This window comes from Trichomycterus rosablanca, chromosome 1 (genome assembly GCF_030014385.1).
Source record: "Trichomycterus rosablanca isolate fTriRos1 chromosome 1, fTriRos1.hap1, whole genome shotgun sequence".
Lineage (NCBI taxonomy): Eukaryota > Metazoa > Chordata > Actinopteri > Siluriformes > Trichomycteridae > Trichomycterus > Trichomycterus rosablanca.
Window position 1 is genome coordinate 51838360 of NC_085988.1, and position 18190 is coordinate 51856549.

An 18190-nucleotide genomic window follows, 5' to 3' on the forward strand; every position below is an offset into this window, starting at 1 on the left:
TTGCAGTTGTTTAGACTACAAGATGTGCATTCGTTTGGATGAGTTTGATGTTGCAGTACTAGCAGACATTCAGATGGAAAACTACGGAATGAATCACAATAATACAAACCACACCAGACACTTCTGTGCCAATTAACACCCCTATTTGAATGAATATAACATTCATTATATGGCAATTTATACAAGAAACAAATATACCTACAAGCAAATTATTATTCAAAAAAAGAGACTGACCTTCTTCTGGTACCACACCACAGCATCGCGGACTTTGGAAGCCATTTACACATCAGAGGTCACCGCATGGATCATTTTAGGCTGCAGACAGACAGAACAGGAGGACGGTGGTTAAGAGAAGAAGAGATCATCAGTCAGTAAGCTGAATAGTCTGGCTGCCAGTGAGCTCAAGAAGGCAGCTTTTACCTGCTTGTAGGTGTGTCTTATACACCACCTCACACAGAAACCCATTAACACTGATATGTCTAACTTAATACTAGCACTTTCCAGCAGTTGTCTCCTGCTTTTGCTTTGCTCAGAAACAGAGGAAAAGCCTCAGTGGTGCATTTGGCAAAGAGCTACTGTGTGCACGCTAATTGATATTCTCTGCCACATACTGAAAAATACAGAGTAAGAAAAAAGGTAGATGGAGCAAGCAGTTTCTTTCTATATTAAAGGGGAAAAAACAGCATCAGGGAATCATAACCCAAATGCTGTTTATCATTCTGAGCTGTTTTTTTTTTTTGTATTTATTTATTTATTTATTTATTTATTTATTTATTTATTTATTTATTTATTTATTTATTTATTCATGTGGATAAGTTTTGTTTAAAAGGCTAAAAACATATTGCACTCATTTTAGGTTGTAAATGTGTGAATTTGATTGAACAGATACCATTGAATAATTAGCCTGGGTTTCTCTTGTCTTTTTTAAGAATAATGGCTTTGGGGTTAAAAACAAAAAATGCTAACATTATTTAACAATTTTATCAAAAGTTGGTTAACAGTAATTTCTTCATTTGAAAAAAATGAACTTTACCTCTTAAATACAATAAAAACCTTTTTACAAGATTTCTTTAAAAAAAAAATCAGGTTTGCTTTTTATCATTTAGTTTAATATTAAGTAATCCTTCAGTGTGTATAACAAAGAAACTAAGAGGGGACAATGACGTTTGAACACCAGGGTATAAAAGGTGTTAACTATATAGAAGAGAACAAGATAATTGGTGGTGTCCTACCATCACATGGTGTCATATTGAATAGCCTAATGATTTCTGTTTAAAAATACCAACATATTAACATGTGCAGAGCTGATACTGCTAAACAGTTGTGGTCCATTAGACAAGCGTGTGAAATCTGCTTTCATGGTACTGAAGTGTCTGTGTTGTGCCACACCTGGTATGTACTATGGTACCGATCTGTAATATCCGCATTCGCAGCCGCAGCTACACACTCAATTTTAAAATAGTCTTGAAATTAAATTAGCTTTTAAACCAACAGCAATGTTCACACAATGCCTGTCAAACATATAATCCTGGTTAATCATTACCATTGATAAGTGAATAAAAGCACAGCTTGTGAACAACAAATAATGTACATTTGCAGACTGTAAACCCAAACACTGCACCTTTACACAAAATATACTGTATACTTTAATGATATCACACATAATGACATTAATCAACTTGTTTAGGAAAACAGTTCATGATATCACATGATGGTCTGAGATTATGGTCCCGTTATGTGTAATTATGGTATTATACATAATTATATGCAATGTGAACCACAATGATTAGGAGTTACTCAACACCTGAAGGTTATTTGTAATCATACGTTATTACATTAACAAGTCAAGACAATAAACTCTCTGTTTCATCACAATGCCATGATCTCCACAGTACATTACATATAAGAACTGCATTTAACACACTTTATCACAGTTTAATTACTTTGACTCTGCTGCTCTTGAGATAATGGTGACAAACACTTATAATGACTTTTTGAAAAAACATGAGCTTGTCCACCTGTGCTTCCTGCCATGCTGAGAGAGCTGCAACCAGCACAGAATCCACAAGTAAGTGATGCGGAGAGTACTAATGCAGTGTGATCACAGAGTCATCACTATAGGTCCAGCTCTCTTACACTCTTATAAAATAAAACATTTAAAATTAATCGTAAATCAACGGACTTTATTTGGACCTTAATTTTGGACAAAACTGAAACCAAGATTTAAACATGTAAAATTTTAATTAAAAAAGTTCTGATTAGTTCCAAAACATATAACAATATAAATGGTATAAAAGCATTAAAGGCTATCTTTGTTACAAAAGGAACACTCACATAATCTCAGACTTAAAACAGATGAAACAGATGCAGGATTCTCAACAGCTAATTGTTTTTTAGCTAAAAGTAGTTTTATAACTTAAAACGTCAGTCCTCTTATCCAAGCATTTTTAAATTCAATAAACATTTAAAATTAATGTTTATTCATTTTAAATAATTTACATTTGAGTGCCACACACACTTGAGTGCCACTACACTAATAAATATTTGCAGAGATTTGCAGGTGTATACACTTTTGTGACCTCCACACCTCCACAAATGAAACAGGCCAATCACTCCTAAATATAGTCACCACTGATTACTTCACAGTTTCTTCCAATTGGAGAAAATGGCTCTCACTGTTTTTAGTGGAGTACTAAAGGTTTAGAAATAGATCTGTAACCATTTCCAGAATGACATATAACAGGTCTGCTGGAATGTCTTCAAATCGTGGCTTAGTGTTTTAGTGGAAAGTGCATACTCTGCAGAGCTGACTGAAAAGAAACTTCGACATGTTTTAATTGTTTCACTTTAATGCTGGTGCACAAACTTAGACTGACTTGTAGGCACAGCTGTATCTTTTTTTAAGTTTATTGTGTGAAAAATAGATCAAAGTGGTTTAAGATGAAAGAACTCCAGAGAGGAAAGTGCTCTTAAAGCCTTACTAAAAGTAATCCTTATGTGCCTTACTATCAGAAGATGCATCAATACATACTCTCTCTCGATCTAGCTCTGTCTCTAATGCTCTCTAAACACCTTTCATTGACTCTGCATATTTTCTCATTTTCTTTATTCTTTATATCTCTGTATCTATCACTTTTCCCCTTCCTTTTCTCCTGTCTCCTTCTTTCTGCACTTGTGGAAGTTACAGAGTACATGGAACATGGTGAACAAAACAGCAAGTGGTTGGCTTTTTGCCAATTAAAAATTTTCCTATGCTGCTTGCTGTTTCCAGTTGGTCTTTCAGATCATTGCATGGTTCAGTGCACTATTAGATCACAGTTATTATCTTTTAATTAACAACGTTAACATCAAATTACTATAACCTTTAAATTACAAGGAAAAATATACTCTGTGATTAAACATTAAAGTAATATTTGATTTTGTTGTTGTTTTGGGAGATTCAGATCATACACTATAATCTATGCCACTTGGGTGTGAACATCTACAGCATATGGTAATCACTGCTATGATGATGTCCTATAATTTGTTTCACTGAGTATCATCTGCAGTTACCACTAAGAGCACACACACACAACAATGCTCTGTATTTTTTATGCATGGAAATTTTATGCATGGACTGTAACTAAGTGATGCTTAACCGATAACCGTGAAGCTTTTGGTGTCTCATTAAAATACAAAATATTACAGACTTTCATATCAACAAGCCCCAAATGCTCTACTGCAAGCAGTAGGCTAGTGGTTAAGGTACTGGACTAGTAACCTTGAGCAAGGCCCTTAACCCTCAACTGCTCACACTGTATACTGTAATGTAAGTCGCTTTGGATAAAAGCATCTGCTAAATGCCGAAAATGTAAATGTAAATGTACTGACTTGAGGAAAAGTAATTCAGCAAACATGTCACTGATGTAAAACAGTAAGATGAATAAAAACACCAAGAACAGAACAAGGTAAACATTCAGAATGTACAGTAGCCGGTATCAAAACGTTTATTACAACTCTGTTAACTAAACATGCTAATCATAACAAAAATACAATCTGCATTTTAAACCTTTTCCTGATGTTAGTGTACTAAAAAAGCGAGTTTTTTATCTTTATACTTGAGAATGATATAAAATATCCACAATAATTTAGTAAGATTCGAACGTGTGGAGTTTAAAATGCAAGCTCCATGCTGACGCAAAACAGTTTCTGGCTGTGATTTTAATGTTTAATAATAGTTCTGTCATTCATTATTTAAATAATATAAATTCATAAAAAAAAATTACGTTTAGATTAGAAGAGAAACGCTCTCAGATTTTGTAAAGAGAGCTGGCAGATGCGCACTGAGCGTTGGTGAGGATGAGTCTTAAATCAGCAATATGAACATTCTCTCTGTGTTCAATTTAACTGGAGTTGTTGAAAACAAATTTAAAATGACATTTTTAACGTAAAAGTATTAACCAAACAATGACTTTTTGTTGGTTATAATATGCATACTACCAATGCATATTTTGCCAAATTCTTTAAACAAATAACCAACCATCCGTAGTCAAAACATTTTATGTCGACAATGCTTTAGGGAAAGTAGCACAGTTATATGAACATAAACACCATGACCAAAACTAATTTAGTATTTTAAATAAACTTTTAAACAATGAAAGTCAGTACATAGGGGTCAATTACAACTAAATAGAATAATTCAATGTAGGTTACTTAAAGGTTACTTTAAGATACTCTCAACAAAATTAGCTATTATATTTAACATAGTAAGAAGTCTTACCTTTACATTTTGAAAATAAGGAAAACAAAAAGTTTTGTTGGTCAAAAATAATGTTACACATTTTTACACTTTCCAATTTGAATATTACTGCAACTCTAGCAACTCTGTACCAACAAATAACAGTTTCCCTGTTAATAATATGAATGAGGAATAGTTAAAAAAAATTGCACTCTTAAGAGGTTCCTTTTGTTTACTTTTGAAATGCAGCATGCTCCCCTGAGATGGAGTGCAGACTTCAATGGGTTAAGAATGCTACATTGAACTTAAACATGTCCAAGCTGAATATTTATTCATTTATAAGAATTTTTGTACAGTGGGGCCAAAAAGTATTTAGTCAGCCACTGATTGTGCAAGTTCTCCTACTTAGAAAGATGAGAGAGGTCTGTAATTTTAGAAAATTAGAAAAAAAAATTCACATTGTAGGATTTTTAAAGAATTTATTTGTAAATTATGGTGGAAAATAAGTATTTGGTCACCCACAAACAAGCAAGATTTCTGGCTCTCACAGACCTGTAACTTCTTCTTTAAGAAGCTCTTCTGTCCTCCACTCGTTACCTGTATTAATGGCACCTGTTTGACCTTGTTATCTGTATAAAAGACACCTGTCCACAGCCTCAAACAGTCAGACTCCAAACTCAACCATGGCCAAGACCAAAGAGCTGTCAAAGGACACCAGGAAGAAAATTGTAGACCTGCACCAGGCTGGGAAGAGTGAATCTACAATAGGCAAGCAGGTTGGTGTGAATAAATCAACTGTGGGAGCAATTGTAAGAAAATGGAAGACATACAAGACCATTGATAATCTCCCTCGATCTGGGACCCCAAGCAAGATCTCATCCCATGGGGTCAAAATGATCATGAGAACGGTGAGCAAAAATCCCAGAACTACACGGAGGGACCTGATGAATGACCTGCAGAGAGCTGGGACCAAAGTAACAAAGGCTACCATCAGTAACACACTACGCCGAGAGGGACTCAAATCCTGCAGTGCCAGGCGTGTCCCCCTGCTTAAGCCAGTACATGTCCAGGCCCGTCTGAAGTTTGCCAGAGAGCATATGGATGATCCAGAAGAGGATTGGGAGAATATCATGTGGTCAGATGAAACCAAAATGGAACTTTTTGGTAAAAACTCAACTCGTCGTGTTTGGAGGAAGAAGAGTTGCTGAGTTGCATCCCAAGAACACCATACCTACTGTGAAGCATGGGGGTGGAAACATCATGCTTTGGGGCTGTTTTTCTGCAAAGGGGAAAGGACGACTGATCCGTGTTAAGGCAAGAATGAACGGGGCCATGTATCGTGAGATTTTAAGCCAAAACCTCCTTCCATCAGTGACAGCATTGAAGATGGAACGTGGCTGGGTCTTCCAGCATGACAATGATCCCAAACACACCGCTCGGGCAACGAAGGAGTGGCTACGTAAAAAGCATTTCAAGGTCCTGGAGTGGCCTAGCCAGTCTCCAGACCTCAACCCTATAGAAAATTTGTGGAGGGAGTTGAAAGTCCGTGTTGCCCAGCGACAGCCCCAAAACATCACTGCTCTAGAGGAGATCTGCATGGAGGAATGGGTCAAAATACCAGCTACAGTGTGTGCAAACCTGGTGAAGACTTACAGGAAACGTTTGACCTCTGTCATTGCCAACAAAGGTTATGTTACAAAGTATTGAGTTGAACTTTTGTTATTGACCAAATACTTATTTTCCACCATAATTTACAAATAAATTCTTTAAAAATCCTACAATGTGATTTCCTGGATTTTTTTTTCCCATTTTGTCTCTCATAATTGAAGTGTACCTATGATAAAAATTACAGACCTCTCTCATCTTTCTAAGTAGGAGAACTTGCACAATCAGTGGCTGACTAAATACTTTTTGGCCCCACTGTATGTTAGTAAAATGTATCAGAAGTGACAGGATTATTGTGTCATTTATAAAACCAGAAAAACTGAATTCATCATGATACACTGTATCAGCACACGTCGAACAGTGGCACTGCTAAAGCAGGTCAAGGCACAGATACAGTCATGGCAGCACTTCCAAAACACTCAGGAGGAATCAGGTGGCCCATTTAGCTAGCTCAAAATAGATGCATACTCTGTTCCTGACACATAAACATAGATACACATGCCACACCTACGCTGCAATCAGAAACAGGCAGTTCCCAAACAAGCCTGACCAAATCTCATAATGCCTTCCATATTCTCCCTTGCTGTTTCTCCACTCAGGACAGGAACAGTAATGGAACGGGCGAGGAGACGAGGAGATGACAGTGTTGATCTGTGTAAACCAATCTTCTGCTTTAATGTAATTAAATCTCTGAGTTATTCTAGAAAGCTGCAGGGGAACAGGAAAAGTGGTAATGTGATGAACATTGCACCACAGAAATGGTGAATTGCTGTTTTTGTTCATTTTTATATTCCCTTCAACTCTGCTTGATCCATATATGTAGGGTCTTCAAACCATTGGTGGGGGCCAAATTTGGTGAACAATACTAGACAAAGCAATGATGTTAGGCAAGAGGATGGGGAAAGGTTTTTATTCCAGTGCAGCTGTTTAGCCTGGTCAAAGGAATAAGGACTTTGCTAATTTCAACCTTATTTTGTAACAGTCAGGCTACTTAACACCTGGAAAGATGTCACTTCTGTACAGCCTATTATTACCTATATGTGCTTACCAAACATCTTATTAAAATGCAGTTTTTAATTGATTATTTATTAATGTGTGCTGAAATATACCAGGGAAGCTCCATTAAGGCAGACATTTAATGAACTTAGTTGTTGAAAAGTGGCAGCCTGTGACAATACCATCTTAAAGGAAATGAGCTTCTCTGTACAACCAATTTAATTGCCAATGTTTATCTACGGAGATATGTTAAATTTTTTTGCAGGTGTTTTTGATCTAAACAGATCTCATGTAGGAAATGAGAACATATAAATTGTGAGAACTACTGTAAATTAGGGGAACAATAAAATATTTAATAACATCAGTTTGGTCAGAACAGCTAAATTCTCCACTAAAAGTGAGGCCCATTTAAAATCTAACAAACACTGCAATTGGTTTCTTATGTAGAAAGTTAGCTTTTCAGCTAAGCATAATTCTATCATGCAAATAGCCAGTAGGGAGACATGATGCCACCACCATGGATAGTTTTGGACCATATCATGCAAGTCTAACTCACACAAATAAGTTTTTGCTCTGACTACAGATTAGCATTGCTTTGCACTTCACATGAGTCAGAAAGAGAACACAGTGCATTGGATTCCCAGAAGCATATACTCACATAGAAGCACTTTCCAGTAACCACATAAGCTATAGATCTTAGCGTTATTAAAGCAGACATAAACAGGATTCAGATTTCAGCTTACTCTCCCAGACGTGTGGCTTCAAAGCTAACTTTTTTTATTCGACAAGGCTTATATATTTGCGTCCTTTGAGCAGTTGAAATTTTTTTGGTGGTCTTAAACTTTTCCTATCAAGACCACCTAATCAGTGTAGGTCAAACTAAAAATGCATTGTATTTACTTTCCCAAAATGCACCCTTTTTTTTTACAAAGGTGTGCTGTGGTTTAGCTAGTTTACTGACCTACGGTAACAAAAGGAAGTGAAATCCAAGGTACCCACACATATGGCTAAATATTAAATAGAATTTTACTGGTCTTATAGTGAACTATGTAGACTAATAACACCCCTGTTTTAAACAGTATGTAGAAAGTAAATAAGAAGTCATTTAGAATTTGGTACTGTAGTCTGGAATCTGAGATTTGTTTGTGTATTATCTTGGGTGTGGGTTATTTTTATTGTTTTGGACATGTGTAGTCTTTGTTTTTGTAATGCCATGTTGTCAAATTTATGACATTCACGACAGGAATCAGTGTTTTACACCAGTTTTATTTGTTTTGTATTATATAAATGTTTTCAGTTTTATATTATTAAGGAAATTAAGATTTATTTCTGAATTATCCTGGGTGAAAGTTTATTTTAATGTTTTGGACATGTGTAGTCTTTGTATTTCGCTGTTACATATTGGGCATTTATTTAGGACATGTTTTATGATGTTCCAGACGTTGAGGTTCATCTCAAGTCAAGTCAAATCAAGTCAAGTCAAATCAAGTCAAGTCAAATTTATTTATATAGCGCTTTTTACAATAGACATTGTCTCAAAGCAACTTTACAAAATCCAGGACCAACAGATACAAAAACCCCTCGTATATTTTATGGATGTTTGAGGTTAATGATTTTTGTACAGTTCTTCCTCCTGCCAATTGGACAGCTTTTTTATTCCCTGCTAATCCGCAATGCCCTGATATTCAGCATAATCTAATATCAAACTTTTGGTCTGTGAGTTATTTTATGATGCCCTGTACTTTAATTATTGTGAGGTGATCAGCTGTGGGTGTCATTAGTGCCTGAAGGCATGATTTGGAGTCTGTACATCTCAGTCTGTACATAGCATATTTAAGTGCCATTAGGAGGGCAAAGGCGTCAGCTAATAAAACATAGAGGTAGGGAGAGGTAAGTTTGTTTTTCCCTTATGTTTGATCCTTTATTTAACTGACAAAAGTACAAAGAAAAGATTGCATTGTTTCAGTTATGGTAATATATTTTTTACCATTCTTGTTTAACACAAGACTTCAGCTGTTCAACAGTCCCTGGTGGCCACTGTTTGATCCTTTTCTTCAAGATGCACCATACAGTTTCAACAGCAGACAGATCTGAACTGCAGACAGGCCAGTCAAGAGAATGCACTTTTTTAATGCATTTTCTCCCTTTTTCTCCCAATTTTTAGCACGTCCAATTTTTTACCCAATTGGGTCATGCTTCCTCACTACTGATGCTGACCCCCGCCCCGACTGAGGAGAGCGAACTGACATGTCCCCTCCGACACGTGAGCAGTAGCCGACTGCATTTTTTTCACAGGGCAAATCAGCCTTGTGCACAGAGAGCCACACCCTGATCAGCATTATTTCTCTACTCTGTGCAGACGCATCAGTTGCATCAGTTATGAGGTCCTGATCTGGCTCCCTACCCTGTATGAACAACAGTCAAACGTTGTTTATATAGCCGCCCAGCCAAGCCGGATGGCGGAGCTGAGATTCAATACAATGTATTCAAAGCCCCAGCTCTGGTGCGCTAGTGTATTTTACCACTGCGCCACTTGAGCGGCACAAATGCACTTTTGTTCCTAAAGCCACACTGGTGTTACAGGTGTAGAATGAAACCTGGCATTGTCTTGCTGAAATAACCATGAACAGTTATGCAGTGGTAGACAGGGCTTTTCCAAAGTACTCCTGAGCCCATGTCATGTTGTCTGAAGGCTTGAAGTTTACATTCAAAAGTGGTTTCCAAGATCTTAGAGTTGCCCATACTAAGATCTTGCATTGTTCTCTTTAAACAATTCTTTTAAGAGGTTTGGCACAAACTGGTGAGCCACAAAACTCTTCGATTGCATGCACTTAACCTACCTTGTGTGGGGAAGTATTGAATTTATAAGAAGCTTATAATAACTTTTACCTTAGGACAATATAACAAACATCATTCCTGTAAATGTTATGTAAAGAAAAAAATATCTTTACAAGTGTTTCAAGTTAAGGTTCAAGAGGCTTTACTGTCATTTCAGCTGTATATATAAAAACGTTTCTCCAGGACCATGATGCAACCCAGAACACAAGTGCAAACAATACAATATACACAGTTCAGTTAAAAACAATGTAATCAATACAAAGAACTGCAACAGATACAAGAGGCCAGTCAATAATTTAATAGTTCAAAGCCAGCACAATCCTGACCAGAATAAACCGTTAGGTAAGAACTAATGAAGGAGTTGTGATTTTATTATTTTTATAATTTATGTCAGCCAAGTTAGCCTAAAACTCATCTGGAGGACCTGGGCTGGATTACCTTTAGTCACTGTCTGTGCCCTCCAAAACGAGGGCAGGACAAACCTAGTTTTAAGCTAGCATAAATCAAATAAAATACAAGATTACATTGTTCATAGTCTAACATTAAAGAATAAGTGTAACCTAAATATAGGTTTTTTAAAGCTGATAGCAGCTGATAGAGATGAAAATGATCCTACTATAAATAATGAAAATAATCAACCATACAGTCTAGCTGTAAGTAACGTATTTAAATTTAAATAAAACAATAGTAAAAAGCTAAGAAAATGTTACATACAGCTTAAGTCATAAGTTTACATAACCATAGATTAAAGTCATTAGCCTAAAATGTTGGACTAAATTTAATCAGTTTAAAAGCAATGCTACCAGATACTAACCCCGTGTATAAAATCCTGGGAGAAACTGGGAATATGACAAAATAAATACAAGTTGAAAAGCATCAATTCTCTATAGTATTAGCCTAAAATTGCACATTTATAGTAGTGGTCCTAATTGACCTAAGAGGGGAAATACTATATACTAGGGTTATATGTCAGGAATTGTATAATAATATATATAAAATTAATTACAGTGGCTAAGGTGTATGTAAACTTATCTTCAACTGAAAGCAGTAAAGACATTTTGGCAACAAAAAACTACAGCTGTTGACATGCCATCAGTCATGAAAAGTAAAGACCATCAAATAAATAGGCATAAACAGGTTTTCATTTTTTTCTTGTGTATTACTGCTTTGCTCCCCAGTAATACAAAAGAAAGATTTTCAAGGTAATAATGGCTCAATAGAGCACACAACAGAGCTGCACTAAAAAAAAACCTGTGCAACAGGTACAGCTTATTCAATTCTTGACTTAAAACATCTTTAGTACAACACAATGTTTAATGAAACCGGTCATTAGGTAGCATAATTTCTTGAAGCAGGACAATATATAAGAAATAAATAACTGCACAAGACCAAGGACCAGTCCACCAGATTAAGTGTTTTAAACAGTGATTAGTAAATCCTTTTACATAATGTTGTATTCAAAGGTTTGGGTCTCCATCTGTCAAATGATATACATATTCTGTTGCCTTTTTTAACATGAAAAAAGGTAAACACAGCCTCTGCGAATGTGTACATTAGACACCCTTCAAAGTGGCCCACATGGGTGTCGTGCAAATGGTTACAAAATCTAAAGAGGACAGAGCAAAATGGTAGGGGTCTTTAGCAGTAGAGGAGATGACTAGATAAGGTAATTAGAAATGACTCGATTAGGAGGAAAATGTATAAATAGACTTTACAATATGTAATAAACCCGGATAGAAAAATGTAACAGCAATGTATGCCTACCCATGCTGAGAGATGAGGCAGCTAAAAGATGCTCAGCTCATCCTGCTTAAAAAAAGCCACTTGTTCTTTTAAGCGTCACTATACCCTTTTCATAGTACTGCATATGTACTGCACCACAGAGTCAAAGTGGTTGAGCAGCAGTGTACACAACAGGAAGTGCATAATGACAAGTGTGAATTTAATCTACAAGTCGTGTGGTCTAAAAATGGAACAGAAAATAAGCCAACTGGCATTTAAAATGTGTGGTTGTCATAACAGTATTTGAGATGTACTCTTTGCAAATGCCCTGACATTTGCACACATATGCATGAGCATAGACGCACACGCATAAACACTCATGCATAAAACATTATCACAAATATTCTGAACCACAGCTGTGCAAGCCTCTCAACAAATTAGGCAGCCTATTTTTCTCTGATAAAGAACTAAAAAAGTCTTAACTGTTTATCAGTTTGAGGAAATAACTACTACAAATTTCTTTGCTGCTTTTACATGTCCTCTTGCTCTTTCTAACATTAGCTTGTAAGATTAGGGTGCACATTAGGAAGCGAAACAGGGAACCACAATACAGTACTTACCTACGCTTTAGCCAAAAAATATGTAGACAGCTGGACATGAGCTTTTCGGACCTATCCCGAAAACCATGGGCATTATTATGGAGTTGGCCCCATATTTGTAGATACAACAGCCTCCATTCCATTTTCTAGGAAGGCATTCCACAAGCTGTTAAAGGGTATATGTGGGAATGTGGGCCCATTCAGTTAAGAGCACATTTAAGAGATCAGTCACTAATGATAAGAGAAAGGCCTAGCTAGTTAAGGTTCAGTGCAGGCCACTGGAGTTTTTATTGACCCTTGTGCACAGGGCCACAGTCAGACTGGAACAGAAAAGGGCCTTCCCAAAACTGTTACCACATCAATGCATATAATTAGAATTTTATTATCAATATTCATTTTATATAGCTCTTAGCTGTGGGTGTGACTGCAACCTAAAAACAAAAAGGAATGTTCACATTCTTTGGCCATGTGGTACATAATTTTTTGAATAATTGTCAGACTTTGGTGGATCTTCTGTTTATACCTGAAGATGGTCATGGCTAAGCATTTTGTGCCAAACTTTTTGAGAGAATTATCAGTCAGTTTAAAAGAACAAGCAAATAATTTCAGTCTTTAACTAGCTACTGTACATAATAATGTACGTAATAATTTAGGGCTTGGTCGTACTAAAAAAACAGTTTTGACACAATCTGCCACTGCATCAAGAAATGCAACCTACAACTGTTATACAAAGATAAAGTTGCACATCAATTCTGTTAAGAAACACCTCTGAGTTCTCTGAGCCAAAGCTCATCTCAGATCAAATGAATGAAAACAATTGCTATGGTCTGATGAGTCTACGTTTCAGCTTGTTTTGGTCATATATCATTCAAATATGATATAATGACTATAGTACAAACCATAAAGGCTGTTGCTGTGATGTGAAAATACGATTTCTGGCTTTATTTCCCAAAATTGATTAATAAGTGGTTTAGGCTTACTGTGAGGTTTGCTATCAGAACTACTTAGGTCCTTATTTAGCTTACTCAGCAAAAATTTCAGCCTCTCTGCAGCCATGTAAAAAATCAGCAGTGGCTTGCTTTTTAATATCTAATAATAAAAGCCACCAAACAGCATTAATTCAGCATTGCTTTGTCATGATAGTACACAGTGTTAAGAATTTATACAACATTATACAGTACATTAATCTCAAGATCTCTCAAGAAATGTAAATAGTTTATTCCTATACTATCTCGGTACTCAATACACAAAGAACCTATAACTAAAAAGGATTAATATTAATACGCACAGAGAAACATAAATTGGACCAATTATTGTACTACATAACCAACATAACACTAAACGCAGTCATACAAATACCTTTACGAATACCTTTGTCATTTTTATATAGTTGGTTATATACAAAAATTGGTTATATGGTCATCATATTCCTAGTAACAACAAACAACGTTAAGACAGCTTGCTTTCAAAAGAAGAATGTTGCAGTAACACTCAGGAGATACACTCATGATTAGATTAAAACCTTATAAAGAAACGCACAATTTACCTCAGAGTAGTGCAGTAGAAAAGAATCAAAGAAAAGAATACACGATCCAAACAGGAAAGCTTTTAAGCTTGGATGGAATAGTAGAGCTTAAGAGTAAAGAATAGCAAGGCTTACGTAAGTGGCTGTCCCAAACAGCTCAGCCAGTTACCAAAAATAGTCACCAAAAATAGTCACCAAAAATAGTCACCAAAAATAGTCACCAAAAATAGTCAAGCATCTAACCCTTAGACTCCAAAGATCCAAACAGAACTGAGCAGAAAATGAGTTACAGTGCTTCAGTGTCAAAATTTTTGTTGTTGTTTATAAGCCACTGAGAGTTGGTCACTGTCTGGGTTTTTTCCCCTCACTTAAACCAGGCTTATATTAAGAGATTGCTAAATAGGGAAAGTGGGATATGTATTTTTAAAAAGACATTACTAAATAGGTGAGATATTTATGAACAAATCACAATTAACAAATAATAATTAAGTCATTATTAGAAAAATTAAAGCTCTGTTGCAACTGAAGCTTTTTTATAACTAACACAAGATAAAAGCTATTAGCCATTTTTCTAAGTGTGCACACACATCCCCCAGACAAAAATCATAGTTATGGAACATTTTACATGCTTAATTTCATTTGGAATGTATTAATAGAAATGGTGAAGGGATGTGAGACTGGTGTTAACAGAGCAAGGACATTTTTACACTTTTAAAATAAACGGTTGATAATGAGCGGTTCTGTCAATGAGCTTTTTTTTTTTTTTTTTTTTTTTGCAATAATCACATAAATGTACAGTCAAGCCGTAAAGTCTGCACACCTCTTTCACCTCCTCCACATCTTATTACATTACATTATCTACATTATTCTATAACAGATTGAGTTCTTTTTTTTGCCTCAAACATCTACACACAATCGCCAATAATTACAAAGTATGCAAAAATATGCAATTTATTTTACTGACAGAAATCGTTTACTTAGGGGTTACATATCTGTACACACCCTTAGCTTAATACTTGGTTGATGCATCTTTGGCAACAATTACAGCTTCAAGGTGTCTTGGGAAAGAAGCTACGAGCTTGGCACATTTGTTTCTGGACATTTTTGCCCATTCCTCTTGGCATATCCTTGCAAGCTCTGTCAGGTTAGATGGTGAGCGTTGGTACACAGCCATTTTCAGCTCCTTCCACAGATGTTCATTTGGATTCAGGTCTGGGCTCTGGCTGGGCCACTCAAGGACATTCACAGACTTTCTCCGAAGCCACTTCTGTGTTCTCTTGGCTGTGTGCTTCAAGTAGTTGTCATGTTGGAACAGTTGTTTTCAAACTTTTTCTGTCACGCCCCCCTTTGGAAGATGAAAAATTTGCTGACAAAAATAGTTTATTTAGAGTTTATTCAAATTTGTTAAAATAACTTCAAAGATCATGAATGTTCCTTTCACCTTGATTTCAGTAATTTCTGTTGTACTAGACTTTATCAAACCACTTTTTGACACATCACTGAACTGCTTCTTTAATCAGTCTGCTATTTCAAAAATAAAAAAATGAAATAAAATTTGCAAACACTTTACAAAAAAGATCAAGTTAAATCTGTACCAAAAAAAAGTAAATTGTGAGAGTTCAAGTCTTATCACTGTATTAGTGGCTGTTTTTCTTCATTACCTCTCAATTCTGTAAATCTAGACCAGGGGTGCCGACACTTTCGTGGCTTGAGATCTACTGTTTCAGTCTACAGATCACCATCTACTTTGTAAGGTCGGCCTCATCATTTTTCAAAAAAGCTTTGAAGCTTTTTAAATGCACTTCAGTTCCTGTATTGATATTTAGCTTTACATGGCAAGTGACCGAAATTTCACACTGACCTTATTCTGATGATTTGCTCTAAATGTTATCAGTCAGATTTATGTAGTCTGGACAGGAGCTGCTGATGCCAGTTCTCAAGCAGTTTTTCAAGTGTTCATCAGTAAGGGCGGGATGAGGTGTAGTTATGGTAACAAACCGCAAATTAAACAAACAGTGGCCACATTTCATGTCAGACCTGTTTGAATGAGGAACGATGTACCAGCGTGCACTGTGCGATCGACGTATTGAGCTTCCCTGATCTAGACTCTCTGTCAGAATGAATCCTGCTAACCTGAAAGCACGGTTTGTTTATTGTACACCGTGAAAAAGATTCCGACGTTAAAACTAATAATAATGCCTCTGGAAGGGGGGGGGGGGCGCCACACACTTTGAAAAATGCTGTGTTGGAAGGTAAACCTTCGCCCGAGTCTGAGGTCCAGAGCACTCTGGAGCAGGTTTTCTTCAAGGATCTCGGTGATGCAAGGATGCTGCCACTGCTTCACTGTAGGGATGGCATTAGCCAGGTGATGAGCGGTGCCTGGTTTCCTCCAGACATGGCGCTTGGTATTCAGGCCAAAAAGTTTAATTTTGGTTTCATCAGACAAGAAAACCTCTCTCATGGTTTGAGAGTTTTCTAGGTGCCTTTTGGCAAACTCCATGTGCCTTTTACTAAGGAGTGGCTTCTGTCTGGCCACTCTACCATAAAGGTGTGATTTGTGGAGTGCTGCCTGGATGGTTGATCTTCTGACAGGTTCTCCCATCTCCACAAGGATACGCTGGAGCTCTGTCAGAGTGACCCTCGGGTTCCTGCTCACCTCCCTGGCCAAGGCCCGTCTTCCCCAATTGCTCAGTTTGGCCGGGCATCCAGGTCTAGGAAGATTTTTCCATTTATGAATGATGGAGGCCACTGTGTTCTTTGGGACCTGTAAAGCTGCAGCAATTTTTATGTACCCCTCTCCAGATCTATGCCTTGACACAATCCTGTTTCTGAGGTCTGTAGATAATTCCTTTGACCCCATGGCTTGGAGTTTGCTCTGATATGCACTGTCAACTGTGGACCCTTATATAGGCAGGTGTTGGCAATCCCCAATCATGTCCAATCAATTGAATTTACCACAGGTGGACTCCAATTAAATTGTAGAAACATCTCAAGCAGTGTCAGTGAAAACAAAATGCACCTCAGCTCACTTTTGGGTGTCATATCAAAGGGTGTGCACACCTGTGTACATATATTTTACATTTTGATTTTAATAAATTAGCACAAATGTCTAAAAACCTGCTTTCACTTTGTCATTGTGGGCTATTTTGTGTAGAATTTTATGACAAAAAATGAACCTAATCTATTATAGAATGAGTATTGCAATGAAACGTGAAGAAGGTGAAAATGGTGTGCAGACTTTCCGGCTTAACTGTAAGTGTATAAAAGCAAGCAAACCTTCTTTTACTTTTAAACTAGACTGTACACTTTGTCTGGAAACTCTGACCTGTCCAGAAACTAAGCAGGCAGGGCTTACGCTTGGCAATAAAATGTCTAATTTTACTGGCAAAGTGAACTAAAAAAAGAATCAACAAAAGAGTCATTTTACTGGGAGGCATGTGGCTCTTCAAAAATGCTGCCATGAGTCAGAGGCTTAGACTATGTGCTTATGAAGTCTTTGCATTGTGTTCCTATTTAAGATGACACACTTATTCAGTCAATCTGAGTGCAGAGCCAACAAGCTACTGCAAAATGATCTGACACTCCTTGTACCACTTTTTCAAATTTAAATGCTCCCTGTGACTATAAATCTGATGGTATGTACATTGATAAGAATAAAGCAAATATTAGTGAAATGCAGAACCACACTATTTGTGATAAATAGCTGTCTATAATGCCATGTTTAAAATATTTTCAGCATCCATTCAACAATAATGCCACTAATTATAATACAAAAGTAGTTTGACATAATTACTCATCAGCCAGTGGAAATTCAATCATTCGTGCCAGTGAGGGATATGAAAAAACAAATGGCATTAGTCAGCTCTGATCAGCTCTCATTTCATCATAGGTTAGCTTAGTGGTTAAGGTAATGGACTAGTGATCATAAGGTTGCAAGTACAAGCCTCAACAATGCCAAGTTGCCACTGTTGGGCCCCTTAGCAATGCCCTTAACCCTAAATTGCATGTCTTGTATTCAGTCACAATTGTAAATCGTTTGTTTCCTAAATGCTGTAAATGCTGTATGGAGCATACTACTGTGTCACAATAAAAATACACAAATGTTTGTGTACAACACAGACATACATT

At 36.6% G+C, this 18190-nt stretch overlaps 1 protein-coding gene across 2 annotated transcripts in view; it reads right to left on the reverse strand.

Moving 5' to 3' along the window:
• Window positions 1–18190, reverse strand: part of LOC134312356 (protein PHTF2-like) — a 62167-nt gene that overhangs the window by 40989 nt on the left and 2988 nt on the right. For both annotated transcript variants that reach the window (XM_062994241.1, XM_062994249.1), the window contains exon 2: window positions 235–315. In XM_062994241.1, the coding sequence (XP_062850311.1) occupies window positions 235–279 (45 nt within the window). In that variant the 5' untranslated portion in view covers window positions 280–315. The remainder of the gene's footprint in view (window positions 1–234; window positions 316–18190) is intronic.